Source organism: Platichthys flesus, chromosome 3, assembly GCF_949316205.1.
Source record: "Platichthys flesus chromosome 3, fPlaFle2.1, whole genome shotgun sequence".
NCBI classification, from domain to species: Eukaryota; Metazoa; Chordata; class Actinopteri; order Pleuronectiformes; family Pleuronectidae; genus Platichthys; species Platichthys flesus.
This window is the reverse complement of record NC_084947.1, coordinates 19,765,275-19,780,241: the sequence shown is the minus strand read 5'-3', so window position 1 is coordinate 19,780,241 and position 14,967 is coordinate 19,765,275. Positions and strand designations below refer to the sequence as shown.

Genomic DNA, 14,967 nt, shown 5'->3' with positions numbered 1-14,967 from the left:
CATTTTGATTATATAATTTCCGATTGGTATTTAGCTTCGACTGAAAGGGTTGTGTTTCGTATGTTGTTTTCCTACTGCAAATAACAGTAATAACAATAAATACATACTTTACATTGATAAATGGATGTAAAACGATAATATTGTTATGAATTAAATAAATGAAAGAAAGTGGGATTAAATTGATCAACTTTAATAAAATACAAATCTATAGGAATGCATTAGTAGTTTTTTAACCTGCTGTTAATGTAACAAAACGTTGTAACAATAAAAAAAAATGTATTAATTTAACTAATTATTTGGAAGATGGGATTCATTATGAGGTGTAATGATATGGTCATATAATAGTCATATAATATATTAAACTGGGGACACACTGATTAATAAAGCACACTGAAAAAGACTTGCCCATCGCTTTAACAAGAAACATTTATTGTCAACACAGTATTTAACAACTCATGTTGGCAAGTTTGACTGGTTGTCATCAAACAAAAGTAGAAAAGGCAATTTGAAATTCGAAATTCTAACAAACTTCCGTTTTAACACCAATATTTTCACAAAATATTGAGTGTGTGATTGTAATAAACAATATAGTGTATCAGGCAGAAATCAAGTACAAATTAATCCACAATTAACTTTTTATATTCATTTAAACTCATACCTCTAAAATCAGAAGTAGCACAACTGTAAGAAAGTAAAAATGTTCACACATACACTCAAACAGCAGAATAAACAAAAATATGTGGCCTGTAGTAAATGTAATGACCATGTACATAATCATCTGAGAATCATTGAACCGGTTATTATAAAGCGAAAATCTCACTTATTGCCAATGTCTATATGAGTGTGAGACAGCTATGATTTACAGCCACTATTTAGCTGTAATGAAAAATGTACAAAAAGCAAGCACAGATTTATGTTGCTACACATTGGCAATATGTGGTCATCTCATCCAGAATATTGACTCCTGTTTGCCGATGAACTGCTACTGTACAAATAACACAAATGCCTCTAGTACAAAAAAAGACTTATCAATCGGTGTTTCAAGTACGTCCATCCTTTATCTACACTGCTTATCCTTAGAGCATTGCATGGTGACTGGAGCCAATCCCAGCAGACATTGGGCGAAAGGCGGGTTCATCCTACACAGGGCACAAGTCTATCATAGGGCCGATATATAGAGAAAAACATCCAGTTATGCTCCGATTCACATCTGTGGGCATTTTAAAGTCATCCGTTAATCCAACTTGCATGTTTTTGGATCGTGGGAGGAAGCTGAAGAACCCGGCCTCACTTGTAGTGAGGCGACAGCGCTAATCGCAGGACCACCCTGTCACCATGTTTCAAGTACAACTCATTTAAAATCAGTTATTATTTCCTCCGATACTTCCATGTGCAAAACACAAAACAACTCACAAATATATAAATGAACAGCATGTAAGACATCAACTACTGACAAAAATTACCTTATCAAAATCAAACAATCAAATTACACTCAAATGTGTACAAAACAGGACCTCCAGTCTTTTCTGTGCATTTATGAGCAGTTCACAGACTGGGTGTTGGGATTAGAGCAGATGCTCCAGTGGTCGTTTCCCCTAAGAAAGATCAAAGTGCTTGTGTTTACTGACAGTCCAGGAGGATTCATCTACATCGCAGGTAATGGATGAGTGAAGATAATCCAGTAGCTGTTAGTGCGGGTGTAGAGCTTGTGCATACGGTTAAGTCTGAAGAGCAGAAAGGCGTCGTTCAATACACTGTTTACCTGCAAACAACACAGGGAGAAAGAACAATTCGGATTAGACTAACATTTTGCCAAGACGTGGGTGAGTTGACAATGCAGACCTTTTCATACGTGTTCTGATTCAAGCATGTTAGGCTGCCACATACATTTATCTATGCTGGCCAGGTCCTTTTGCTCTGTGACGCTTCGTGACAGACCCTCCATCAGCAGAAGGGCTTTTTGGTAACGCTGGGTTGAAGCTGTGCCATAGTGGAACATCTCATCTAAAGCAGCAGACTGCACCTGAATGCGATAAAACACACACATTATATCTAAGATAAAGGTACATGCTGAATATACAGTGTACTGGATCTAAACTGATTTGGAGTGAACATCAACATGTACTTCAGTAAGGTGAGCTCACCATGTGCACAGTGTGGCTGTAGATGAGCTTCTCTGCTGTGAGGCCGTTGAAACGGTCCATGAGCTTCTGTTTGTCGAGCAAGAAAGTCTGCAGGCGATCACTGAGGCAGCGACAGTAAGTCACACAGCTTTTATAGGAATCATTCAGCTTCCGGATCACTGTACAAAGGAAATCGAGAATATCAACTCATCCTGGTCATGAAGCAAAACAATTCTCAATGAATACCACACCAGAAATACCTGGATAGATCAAGACGCTCTTGGCATTTGTAAATGCTCTGAAATGCTCGCTAACAACTATGAGCGGTAAACCGAACCGATACAAAAGGAGTGATTGATGATCACTGGTCTCACCTTGTTTGACTGTAGTAGAGGGAAGGAGTCGGTCCTGTTTGATATTCTCTTTCGCTGTGTGCAGTGCTGATGACAAAAACTCTTCAGCTTTCATGTACAATACTAACTGCTCGGCATAGCTGGAATATGCACAAAAGAAACGAAAGTCATTTCCCTGAAGACTTGTAGAGGAAGCAAGCTGCCATACATGTTGATGAAATGCTTAAAGCTTCATGGCTCTCACCTCCATTCTCTGCTCAAAAGGCTGATCTGATCTGTGACCAGGCTCTGCTCCAGAAACGAAACATCAGAACTGCTGACGACATCCAGCCCTGGGTCTTTAGTAGAAGCCAGTTCCATGACACAGTGGGCAAAAGCCAAGGTGAAGCGCAGGTCACTGAGGGCATCTGTGTGAGCCTGCTGTGAAAAGAACCAAACTTTGTTAGTATGGAATCTTTTTATGTGTGATCTAAATTGTATTATTTCATGTCCATCTGCAAATGAACGTAATGCCAGCTTCATCAGAGGGTTTAGTTTGTACCTCCATTAGCGTATCTTCTGCAAGCTCTGGAGGGTGAAAGAGCAGACTGCTGTGTGGAGAAGCGTCCATTGCTTCACTCTCACTGTTTCTACGACCTTCTCCCTGGAGAAGGCGACTGTGAAGAAGCCAGGCTGAGTTGATGTAGGAGGGAGAACCTGCGTTTAAGAAAAATACAGGTTTACAGCTGAAATCATTATAGGGGTAACAGATTGCACATTTGAGGACTATAATAATTACCTAAACATTTTTTTCAACATTTTTCTTTAGAGTTCTTTAGAACAACAGACTAACTTATATCTACAAAAACTACTTTTCTTTTACCTGACAAATCTTCAAGTTAACAAAGAAACTCAGTGCTTGTGTTGTGCTTGAGAAGTAAAAATGTCATCATTACACCTCATTCATTTTCACAAGTGGTCTAAATGAACTCAAATTAGAGAGAAACGCACTTAATAAAACCACCGCCTCATTGGATCACTCATGACTGTAAAATACTTAATTACGTGACTTCTCAAAACCTCCAACAACACAATCAGTCACCTCAACATTTGGTCAATATTCAGGTAGTTAGGGCACCAACCTGAGAGTATCTTTGACACCCTGGTATCAGGCGGAGTGTTTCCCTTGGATGGAGACCCGATAGTGAAGACTGCAATAGGTGGGCTGTCAGAGCATTGAAATCCTCTATTATAACCAGTAGGTGGAGCTGTAGGAACAAAACAGTTTAAAAAGTAAAATGGTCAAGACCTCCTTAAAGATGTAGTCCAGTTGAACTTCAGCTAAGTAAATACCATGGTCATAGCAGGGGGTACCTTAAAGGGAGGGTGAACTATCCTTTTAAAATTGACTACTGCATATTAACACCTTGCTGATACATTATGATAGTTATTCACACTATGTTTTTATCTCATTGTCAATGAGAGCCTTCCTTGTGCATGACTTCAGAACTTACAAGACTTAATACAGCAACATACTAGCTGTATTAATCATTTACTGGCGTACAAAGACAAACACTATCAGAGGAAACAGCGCTGGTCTCTTTGTTTTTTACTTTGCACTGGTACCTGTTGTTTCCATGCTCTTCTCACTGTTGAGGCTCTCGTCACTTTCCTCCTCAGCTTCGAACGCCGCCTTCAGCAGCAGATCGGACAGCCTGCCTGTGCTCAGGGCTCTGGACATTCAATACAACCAGAGACACCATCATGAGCATTTAATAATTGATCAGACACCATTCCGTATATGTGACATCTCTAGGTGCCAGGTGGCATGATGGTCTCACTTATATGTGGATTATTTACACAAACAAATTCCCATTACATTCCATCAAAAAAAAAATTCAATAAACATAGACAAACATCAATAATTGTTTGTCTATATATATTATATTATATATATTATATTATAATGTTCTCACCTTTTAAATGGGTAGTTTTTATTGGTAGATTTCCTGCTGTGTTTGGTCTGAGGAGCAGCAGATGGGTCGAATGACTGAAGGTCTGGGACCGTCCTGATCCTGTCTAGCAGTCTCGACTGAACCTGCTGATCAAAAGAAATTCTTCAGAAACATAATTTAATCAGAAACATGTATGGTTACGTGATGTTTGATTTAAGAATTTGTATGTATTTATTTGCTTTTATGTAATGGCATCTTCTTTTTTTTCGTCGTTACTGTTCATTATATCTGTAGTTACTGCTTCAAGTGATGCTGACCTCTTATTGCTTTTATCTATTAAATGTTTTTTATCATTGTGAATGCATTTTTGCCGGTGCCGCTGAGTATCATGCTAATGCCTTTTCTGTCAAAGCACTTTGTAAACCTTGTATTTAAATTCAAAGGTATAATATAATTCAAGTTATTCATATTCTTAGCCCTTATACAGAGTATAAAGAATAAATCACCATTTAGTTTTTTTTGATTCTCAAGAAACGTGAAATGAAACTAGTGTGCGTGACATGATGCAGTGTAGGTTATAGGTTATAACACTTTTATTCTGTAACAATAATAATAATAACAACAACAACAACGAATAAATAATATGAATAATTATAAGATCAATGTTTTAGAAGTTGACCTTGGGAGCAAAGGCGCCGGGTGAGCCAGTGAACTGTCCAGTCCTCGTGCTGAGTGGGAGAGTCGGCTCTGAGCTCTTTGGGGTGGTTCCCACTAGAATACAGAGGGTTGGAGATATTAAATTGTTAGCATAACCAATGAATTGTGCCAAAAGAGTGTTACCGCTCTGAAAAACAATAACACTAACACTGAATGAATCAAGTGTAGGCATGTTCACTGTTTATTGTCAAAAGGCCTCAATAAAAGAAGATGAGTTAGGCAGAGGGAATGTGGATACACAGAAAAAACAATCAAATACAAACACAAAACTACTCTGGGAAAGTAATAAAGAAGACATAAATCAGGTGTTGGAGTTTTTTGTTAACGCCCAAGAAGCAGCAATTGACACCACATTGACAAATTCTTATGGAGTGTGTCGGACTGCAGACGTGTGACCAACACAGTTGCGGTAAAAGAAACGTTCTGTAGATCCGAGGTAAACCAACTTCAGAATCGAATATGTGATGTAATTTAGATTGATTCATTGCTAATGACGTCAGCAGCTGCTTGACGTCACAGATAAGTTAGGATCAACTAGTTCACTTGTCTGTAAAAGCCCAGCCCCAGACAGGTTAAACAATACCTAATGGAGATGCCTACCTGGAGGGGAGCCCTGTTGAGGTTGAGCTACTCCTGTTGCCAGTCTTGGGGAGTTAACGCCAAATCCTGTACCAGCTGCTCTACGGCCTCCAAACTGTGCACAGCTTTCACCGCTGCTGCCTGCACTGGACGGTGTGACCCTGGATGATATGAGATGTATAGTTAGATGCAGGCAGAAGAGAGTTGCAAGACACTGAGGTGGCGTAGGTGCAGAGGTAAATCAGCTAAGAGGCTGTACTGTACATGCCTGCTGGAGTCATGGAGGGCAACAGGCTGCAGGTTCTGCTCCATGCGCTGGTAGTTTAGGATCTGTGTTGGGACGGGAATGGGCACAGAGTCGCTGCACTTACGCCCAACCAATTCAAAAGGCTTGCTATGTGGATGAAAGAGAGAGCCCAGGGAAAACAGTAGTGGAAATGAGTAAGAGCAAATTCACATGTTATTAAAGCACTATCGATCATAAAGAACATTGAATACATAAACTGATTCTCTTACCCAACAGGCCTAGAGGGGGGGTGGAGAGGAATCTTTCCTGCAGGCCTGGGCCCTCGCTCAGCTCCGACTGGGCTCCTGGAGAAAATGTTAAATAATGTTTTTGCTCTAGTAATTCTGTGTGATATATCAGGCATAATTATATATATATATATATATGTCAGTTTTTATTAATACATCTAGCAGTTCAATAGTTCTACTACTACTATTTTGTTTATGTGCCACTCACCCACTGTATATAAGGCAACTTTCCAGTTCACATGGGTACTCACCTACAAGCAGTGAAACAGAAAGTCAAAATTGATGTAAAGAAAACATTGGTGTAATAAGAATAACAGTTGACTACACAGTGAGGGTAAGAGGACGTACTGGGAAACTGATCAGGCACCAGGACGTAGTCCTCTGTGTACGACGAGGTGGTCTGACTGTCCTGATTGGCTGTTTCTTTCGGCAGGAGGAAGTCAGCTGTGTTTTGTGTAGGGGAGTACCTCGCTTTAGGCTTGAGCTGTTGGATCTCTCCATCGGAATGCTAAGAGCACATAAGAAAAAAGGAACGTTTGATCAGGTTTAACTCTGAGAAATTCACATCTTCACCCAAGTTGTCCATATGAGAAAGCAGTATGTACTTGAGGTGAGGCCATTTGGGACGTGGAGGAGCTGCTTGAAGAGCTGCCCAGGCCTGAGAGGGGGTAGGAGAACATGGGAGCAGGCGAACCTGTCAAAATAAGTTGTTGTGTTAGGAGACTGGCTATAGCACCTATGTTTATACATAGATAGATACTTAAATAAACCAGGAAATAGTACATACATTTCTTGGAGGAGGAGCTCGTCTCCAGGAAAGGATGGTGGAAAAACTTATCTGCACACGTAGAGCACATGTATATGTAAAATAAGCTTTATAAATCAAATGATGAAACAGGGTTCTGAATTTGAGAAGGCAGGGACTTACCAAAGCTGATCCGCTCTTTGTGGTTCCTCTTCAAGAGCCCCAACAGGAGGTGTCTTAGGTGACGAGAAGTCTCCTTTGGGATGCTGGGAAAATACAAAGGTTTCCCATTTCGATAAATAACACTGTTATTAAATTAAATACTGGAAAAATCAAAACACTGAAGAAAAAACATGTCCAAGATGTATGAGAGTCTTAACACAGTGTGAAGCACAGTGTGTGTTTCCTAGATACATTTTCAACTTGCTGCTTCAGAGTGTTTTTTCGTGATTTTGTCGCAGATACATCTGGTTTAAAAAGAAATGATATTTAGGTCAGTGGTTTTTCAGAAGCTCAGAGTGAGCTATAAAAATGTGAATTGTTAATTTAATTTATGGTTTCAGTGCAAAACCTCAGGGCAGCATGACACTCCGAGTCAGCAGAGACAGTGAGTGGGTGTGTGTCCCTGGGTTGAGCTATGTGGGTCATGTGGAAAATGATAGCCGTGCAAGCCACAAACTGGCAGCTCGGAGCAGGTTATATATAGAATGAACAACAAACCATGTCTGCTCACACAGGCAGGGTCCGACTTATCACCCGGCTTTATCACTGCAGAAGATAAGCATGGCTCCGAGCCATCCACAGGCTGATAAAGTGCACCATGAAAACAGTGACAAACAATCCATGAATCTCTTTGAACACTTTCCATGTTCAGCTCATAAGCATCAGAGCTCCAGTGTTGATAATGACTGCAAATAGTCATGTTAACTGATGTAAAGCAACTTGTTTTATTAACATCACAACAGAGGTAGTTCACATTACAAAACTGTACACATAGATACCATAGGTAGGGTTAGGGTTAGGACACCACATTCAGATCGTTCCTGTTGAGTGTCTGTATCACTGCCTTCCACAGCGGGACTATCTTTGGTAATGCTATGGATTTATATACAGTAGCTAGCTACAGTATGTGTGCATGGGTGTGAGTGTGTGTAAGCCTATGCTTTGCAAACTATCCCTGTGCATGTGAACATCATTAACATCAGTAAACTGAGCAGGTGTCCCTGTAAAGCCTGTTTACACTCCTCTTCCTGAGTGTATTGAGCATTAGAGCCTGACTGATATATCTGTTGGCCGATATAAAGTCACTGATATAAACCTTTCACAAAAAAATCAGTTTCTGTGTTTACCTTTGCCGATATGAAAACTTTTAGTTTATAAAATAAACAATGTAGAAAACATGTGCATTTATAATTTACATGAATGTTCTGTTCTCGTCTGCCTTGGTTTGTCTGTCTGTCAGCTGCAGGATTGCGCAAAAACTACTGGACAGATTGACATGGAACTTGGTAAAGGATGCAGTGTGTTATGTTTTCATTAAATCAAGCAAAAATCAAGCATGTTTAGGGGACTGATATTTAAGAGTGTGTGAAATGTGGTGCAGATCCAAATAAAAATCAAATCATGAATTGAAATGCAGTTTCACAAGGGGACTGTTGGGCCTTGGTGGAGGTATTTGCCATCCCAGTTTATTAATAAAGTTTAAGGTTAATTCATTTTCTTTTGATAACAACATCTTTAGAATCTTTCTCAATGACGTGTATGTATCGGCATCAGAAGTGTTTTACTCTAACTCCGGTTGGGCTCTATTGTGTACGCACATTGATTATGCTGTGGGTTGGTTGGTGCACTCACCTGGGTAACAAGGTCCTGTTGGTTTCGTAAAAAAGACGGAGCTCCTGTGGTGTGCTTGCCTATACACGTACAGACACACACAAAAGATGAGTTGAACTTGTAAACATATGCAAATTAAAGAACCTTCACAAACAGTTATTTTGATCGATAAATAAATGAAAGTGAAATGTTTTTCTATTTATTTGCCTGCATCATTACAAATATAAAACAAATGCTTCGTGCCAAAGTGTATAGGATCTGAACAGTAATAACATGTGGGTATTTGACGATCAAACAAAGTGGAATGCTGGGATATGCAAGTGAAAGCCAGCTCAGTAAACATCATCATCAACATCATCCCCAGCTAGCCTCACTCTGACCTTTAGACTAATCTCAACTCACTAACCTGTCTGGCACAAATAGAAGTCAATCTTCCCTGTCATTCTCAGGGAAACACATTCAAGGAAATGCAACATAAATAACCTCAACAGGTAAACAATAAACCTGTTTCCGTCTTTAACTGCAAATACATAGGAATAGAAGGAATTTCACTGTTAAAAAAAAGGAAGAAGACAAAATAAATAAGTCATGGCTCAGGCAAACTGCAAATAACAGCTTCATCTAAGCAGCCACATGAATAGCAGAAACTAATACCCAGTATTGCGAAACAATATTTACTCTGAGTTCAGTGAAATGGCTCACAGCCATTTCCGCATGCCCCAGTCTGTAAACAAGGCTCTTTCCTAATAAGTAGTCAAGCTGTTCCAACACTTTCCAATGAACAACACTGGATATGTGGGAGAGTGACATCCAGCAGGCAGGTGGTTTTGAGGATCATGTTGTTTCTCTGTGTTGTGAAAGGGATGTATCATGTCAAGTGTTGTCTCCACAACAATGAGTCGGCCCTCTCTAAAAACTAAAGCAAAACAACTAATTGAGCCTTTGTAATTATGTGAGGAGCCTCAGCAAACACCTATTTACATAAACACCTAAAACGATGATGCTGCATGTATCGGTTTTTAGTGCCACTCACATGAAATGGTGCCTTTCCAGTCAGACACTGGTACACAATGGTACCTATGCTCCACAAATCAGCTTTGGCATCGTAGTTCTGGGACATGATGACCTCAGGAGCCTGGGTTCAGAAAAACAAAGAGCTCACAGGTAAGAGACACGGTGACCTAACACTGTGTTGGCCAAGGACAACAGAGTGCGAGAGCTTTAATACGCACCATGTACATGGGGGAGCCACACAGAGTGGCTGCCATAGTGTTGGTCTGGAGGTGACGTGCAAACCCAAAGTCAGCTGAGGGGTGAGAGACATGAAGTGAGGGATGGAGAGTAGTGTCTCTGTGCATTTGGGTGCATTGGTGCGTGCTGTGCTGTCATTACCTATCTTAATGTTGATGGAGCTGGACCTGCGGCCCTCAGGGTGGCAGAGTAAGATGTTCTGGGGCTTGAGGTCTCTGTGGAGGATGTCTTTGCTCTGCAGGGTATTCATGGCCTGAGCGATCTGCTGCAGGAACACGCGTATGGTGTCCTCACTCAACGTGCCCTTTGCTGTGGATCAGAGGGATGAAATGCATAAGAACAGTCAGCATGGCAGTATATAGAAGGATTATTATATTGCTACCTACTATCATATTAATAAACAATGTATAAGTGCTATTATCAAACTAAATCTATTATTATATAGTCATCAAAAGAGTAGAATACACAAATTTAGACATATGCTCATCAAAAGTTTCTACAGCTAAATGTAAACAAAGTGTTTAGTAGCGTTAAATTATTTATTTTGTTAAACTGGTTATTCCATCAGCAGGCAAGTTAGTAGTAGTAATAACTCGTGATAAAAGGGAACCAATTAGTTAAAATGTATTAAGATTGTTGCCCATTTTTGCATCTCAGCTGTATTTTTTTATATAAAGTAATTAAACTACATATTTTTTTATTTAAAAATAGAAAACAATCTTTTTGAGTATTTCTATTTGAGCTTTGGGACAAATAATTATTAATATCAAAATCATAATAATAAATAAAATATTGAGATCAAATTATTATTAAGGTTCATAATAATACAAATGTTAGTTGCAGCCTTTGATTTTAAAAACAAGATTTAATTGATTTGTTCAGTCCCTCTCACTTTACTTGTGTTAACCTGATTCTCTGAGGAGCATGAGTGAATGACTTAGATAGATATTACCGGAGATGTTCTCAATGCGATACACAAAACCAATTCTATGAATGAGCATGTGATCTGAGGAGGAGATATACACCTCTAACTACTGCGTCGGTCTTCTTGGAAGAGAAGTCTGTTTATGATGAGGCTTCATTTGGAAAAACATGTCTTCGCTGTGTGACATGCTGGCGACCCTCTCCTCCCTCATACGCCCCGTGTTTGTGGCAGCAGTGTTTTTCCACCCGGAGCACACGGGATAAGTGGCTGACAGATGGGTGAGGTCATTCGGGTGCTCCGTGAGCCTTGCCAAGTGTGACTGAGTGTTGTGCTGCAAATAACTGGATGTGTCGTCTTAGCAGAGGCACAGAATGGTCCAATCAACAGAAGAAGAGATGATGGCAGCAGACCCTCACACTACATCAGCCATTCAATAGAAACACCTACACCAATGAGGCATATTTAGCCGGGAAGAAATAAATCCCACACCTCCCCCTGCCTCATCATTTTTTTAAAACAGGGGTTGAAACTTGAGGTGGTGCAAATCTTCAGCGGTGCAGTCGACTGAGAAAAGAATCATCGGAGAATTCAAACACTACACCTACATTCTTCATAACAAACTTGATTCCAGGTCAAGAGAGGGTTTAAACTGTATCTGGGTCAAGTACCTCTGAGTATTAGTGATCAGACTTGTTGCAAACTGAAACCTGAATTCTGTCATTGTACTGGCAAAATCCTATTATTCATTCAAAACCTCTTAAAAGCCACACCTGACCAGCCAGTGCAGTAAGCTGCTCCAAATGTGTTTTCTACCAACAACTCTGTTGCAACACTGAGGAGTGGTGTCACTGTCCCTCTTTATGCCTGGACCGCAGTTGGAATGGAAAGTTTTCACTGTGTTGACATGTGGACTATAATAAGGTCTATGTGAAGTAGCAAACTTACAGTGAAGGTACTCAGCCAGGTCGCCTCCATTGCAGTACTGAAATGACAGAGAGTAAATGTCTTTATAGAAGCTTTGACTTTGTCCCTTTAATAGTGAATATGATGTAATCCATTGCTAATGCAACTCACCTCCATGACAAGATACACACATCCTCCCATTTCCTGTTAATAACATAAAATAGACACGATCAGCCTAGTAATAACTGACATACACTCAATGATAAATAGCAGATTCAAAGGGCTTTAACAATAATAAATACATTACTTATAACCAATAATAAATCAATGTCAGTGCCCACACGTTACACAAGAAGTGACATTGGGTCGTTGCTTAAACTTAATAAACTCTGAGTTGACCTGTCACCAGCAGAGCTTCTAGAAATTCTGGGGGCCCCCCTCCCTCCCTGACAGCAGCTAACGCAGGTGTCGGAAACTTAACCCCAATAAGAGCGTGTGTTAGCATTGGGAATATTGACAGAGCAGTGAGGTGAGACGGGGGGGGGGGGGGGGGGTTTCGGGGTGTGAGAAGTTAAGGGTGTCAGCCCCACCGGACTTGAAAGGAAAGGGGGGGAGCAAGTCAAATCCTATTTGGACCAGTAGATAGTCAGGGCTGATATGAGCCTTACACAGACATATCAGTATCGGTTTAGGATGTGACTTTGTGTTTACATTTTTTGTTTACAAAAGTTATTATTGTCTAAATAAGTACTTCGATAATAAGTTATATATATTTGGTTGCAATTACATTCTTTGTCATAAGGATTTGATAACGACTGTTTAGGAATCATGGTCAATTTTGTAAATATCGGTCTGGGAATTTTTTTTCCTCCCTAACATCAGCATCGGCCCCCAAAACTCCATATCAGTTGGACTCTACTTGTGCGTCACCAAGTTAAAGCTAGTAAGCGCTAAGTGTCGGAGTGAAACTTAGTGACCGTTTATCACTATCGTACTACGGTTTAAAAACAGCTTATGGCGATTACCATGGTACCAGAGAACAGAGAAGCACAGTTTGTGTAGATACCAGGTGAATAAGCACCATCTCCTAATGTAGTCATGATCCCTGATGTGTTGTTGGTGTCTGCTGGGAGACCGGCCTCTGTTCTGAAAGCCATTGTTTAACCAGCTGCACCCTGCCATCTGTCAGAAAAGGTAATCCCATGTCTGACTGTCTGGCAGGTTGACGGTAAGGTGAGAGGAAAACAAACTCACCACACAAATGGTTAACGACCTGAGTGACGTGTGACTTGTTTCTAAAGTGTATGATCTAAGGGGATACGAGTAAAACACATTACAGAGATTTACATTTCAATTTAGGATAAACCAATGTAATCTTTAAGAATAGAGAAAACTTCCATTTAACACTACTGTTGAAGTTGAGGCTTCTCAGCTCTGCGAAAAACTACAACATCCAGCAGCCGTATCTGCACATCATGATCACATGGCAACATCTGCAGCATGAGGCTTCACAGTATGTGTATTCCTATGTAGTTACAGCAGACGTGTCTGGTCTGAGAGATTCTTACCTGATAGTCAAGCAGACTGACAATATTTTCATGTTTGAGCTCCTGGAAGAGATGAGAAAATAACATTGCAGTAAACAGTGAGCACAGAGAGCCCGACACAGTATGAATGGAAGCATTAAAAAGTGTTATCACCTTTAATATCTTGATTTCTTTATCAAGAAGAGACTTTGATTTGGCCAGATTCTTCTTGTTAATGCACTTCACAGCAACCTCCCAGTCCCGTTTCTGAAATAAAGTTGTAATAATCAGGTACATCAATAACACACCGACCTCACTTTGTCTGGGATACTAAAGTTACCTCTTTGTGTCTTCCCTTGAACACAACAGCGAAGGCACCGTGGCCAATCAGGTCTTTCCTGCTGAACTCAAAGTTCCCAACCGACTCCATCACGAACAATGATCACAAGCAAACACAAGAAAATAAACAGACGCGTTCGCGGCAGCTTCAGGAGCTTGAGTTTCTAAAGACAACAGACGCACAGTCCCACCACGCGTCTCTCGTGCCGGTTAATCCCATTTCTTTGATTAGAAGACGTGAGCAGGTTCACAATCGATGACAATCGATTGCATCATTACGAAGTTTCCGTCAAGACAAAAAGTTTAAACAACCTGCGCACAAATAAAAAATATGAATGAAGGGAAAATATAATCGAGCCGCTGTTTGTTTAAGGATAAAAAAAGTCTCTGACGCGTCTGTGGAGCTGACACAGGTTTAAACAGCAGCAGCTGCTAAATGCTGTGAGTGTTCAGAGGCTGAGCTCATATATTATTGTGTTCCACATGCGTCTTCCTCCTGTGTCTTCTTCATGAGTCTTTCCTCAGTCTTCCTCACTTTTTCACCATCTGCTCCACGGCTCAACACGCGCATGCGCAAACAGCCAGGCAGCTGTTGGACCATGGTGCCTTCAGGGACACCTCGTACAGTCACTATTCAATGTTAGAATTTGGCTTTCAGAGATTGTTTTCCTATGTGTCTTTTTCTCTCACTGTGATTGTAAATTTCAATGTAGTTACCCTACACTTAAAACTATTTGAAGAAAGAACTATTTAAAATGTAATATGGCCGATGTTTCTATTTGGGAGTTTAGACTAATAATTTATTTTAATATCTTGTGTGTCTGACCTGTAGAGTATTTTAAAAGTTCAAAAATAAGATAAGATAAGATGTCAGATTTTCTGACCCCACACTGGGGAAATAAATGTGTATGCACAAATATTCTATTGAAACCAAGTTCACCAATCTTAATAATAATACAATAATAATAATCGTAATATTAATAACAATATTAACAATTGTATAATGTCTCCATAACTGTCACTTTAAATTAACTTTAAATTTACTTTTGTTGTATGAATATTCTTCTGTTTTAAAAATAAACCGTAAGTAAGGATATAATTCACAAAATGTAATTTTAACATCATAGACTAAATATAAAAATGGAGGACATGACAGCTCCCCAAAGTAAAGCCAAAGCCTCTTTATTACCACCTGGTGACTGGCT

The 14,967-nt window shown here is 40.0% G+C and overlaps 1 protein-coding gene across 4 annotated transcripts; it reads right to left on the bottom strand.

The window, feature by feature from the left end:
• Positions 1-408: 408 nt before the first annotated feature.
• On the bottom strand, positions 409-14,300 carry ulk1a (unc-51 like autophagy activating kinase 1a). 4 transcript variants are annotated; one of them, XM_062383669.1, is made up of 27 exons: positions 13,764-14,300; positions 13,598-13,690; positions 13,466-13,507; positions 12,069-12,101; positions 11,940-11,976; positions 10,211-10,378; positions 10,051-10,124; positions 9,852-9,953; positions 8,840-8,898; positions 7,169-7,251; positions 7,028-7,078; positions 6,846-6,934; positions 6,589-6,748; positions 6,449-6,491; positions 6,223-6,297; positions 5,975-6,100; positions 5,728-5,867; positions 5,090-5,181; positions 4,432-4,556; positions 4,082-4,188; positions 3,598-3,723; positions 3,018-3,172; positions 2,721-2,893; positions 2,498-2,616; positions 2,145-2,302; positions 1,888-2,023; positions 409-1,762 (listed from the first exon to the last, which is right to left on the bottom strand). In XM_062383669.1, exons 1-27 carry the CDS (start codon positions 13,851-13,853, stop codon positions 1,719-1,721), a joined length of 2,700 nt encoding a protein of 899 aa, XP_062239653.1. In that variant the 5' UTR covers positions 13,854-14,300; the 3' UTR covers positions 409-1,718. The 4 variants fall into 4 exon arrangements, with proteins under 4 accessions (XP_062239653.1, XP_062239637.1, XP_062239645.1 ...); XM_062383653.1 differs by having other exon boundaries at positions 2,721-2,896; positions 13,764-14,299; XM_062383661.1 differs by having other exon boundaries at positions 2,721-2,896; positions 4,432-4,553; positions 13,764-14,299.
• Positions 14,301-14,967: the final 667 nt, after the last annotated feature.

Excerpts from the sequence above, each read along its gene's own strand:
- ulk1a (XM_062383653.1), bottom strand. The coding sequence starts at position 13,853 with ATGGAGTCGGTTGGGAACTTTGAGTTCAGCAGGAAAGACCTGATTGGC. Across the intron at positions 12,102-13,465 it reads TCAGTCTGCTTGACTATCAG|GAAATGGGAGGATGTGTGTA; the intron begins GTAAGAATCTCT and ends TGTTATTAACAG. Across the intron at positions 6,492-6,588 it reads GGTGCCTGATCAGTTTCCCA|GTGAGTACCCATGTGAACTG; the intron begins GTACGTCCTCTT and ends CACTGCTTGTAG.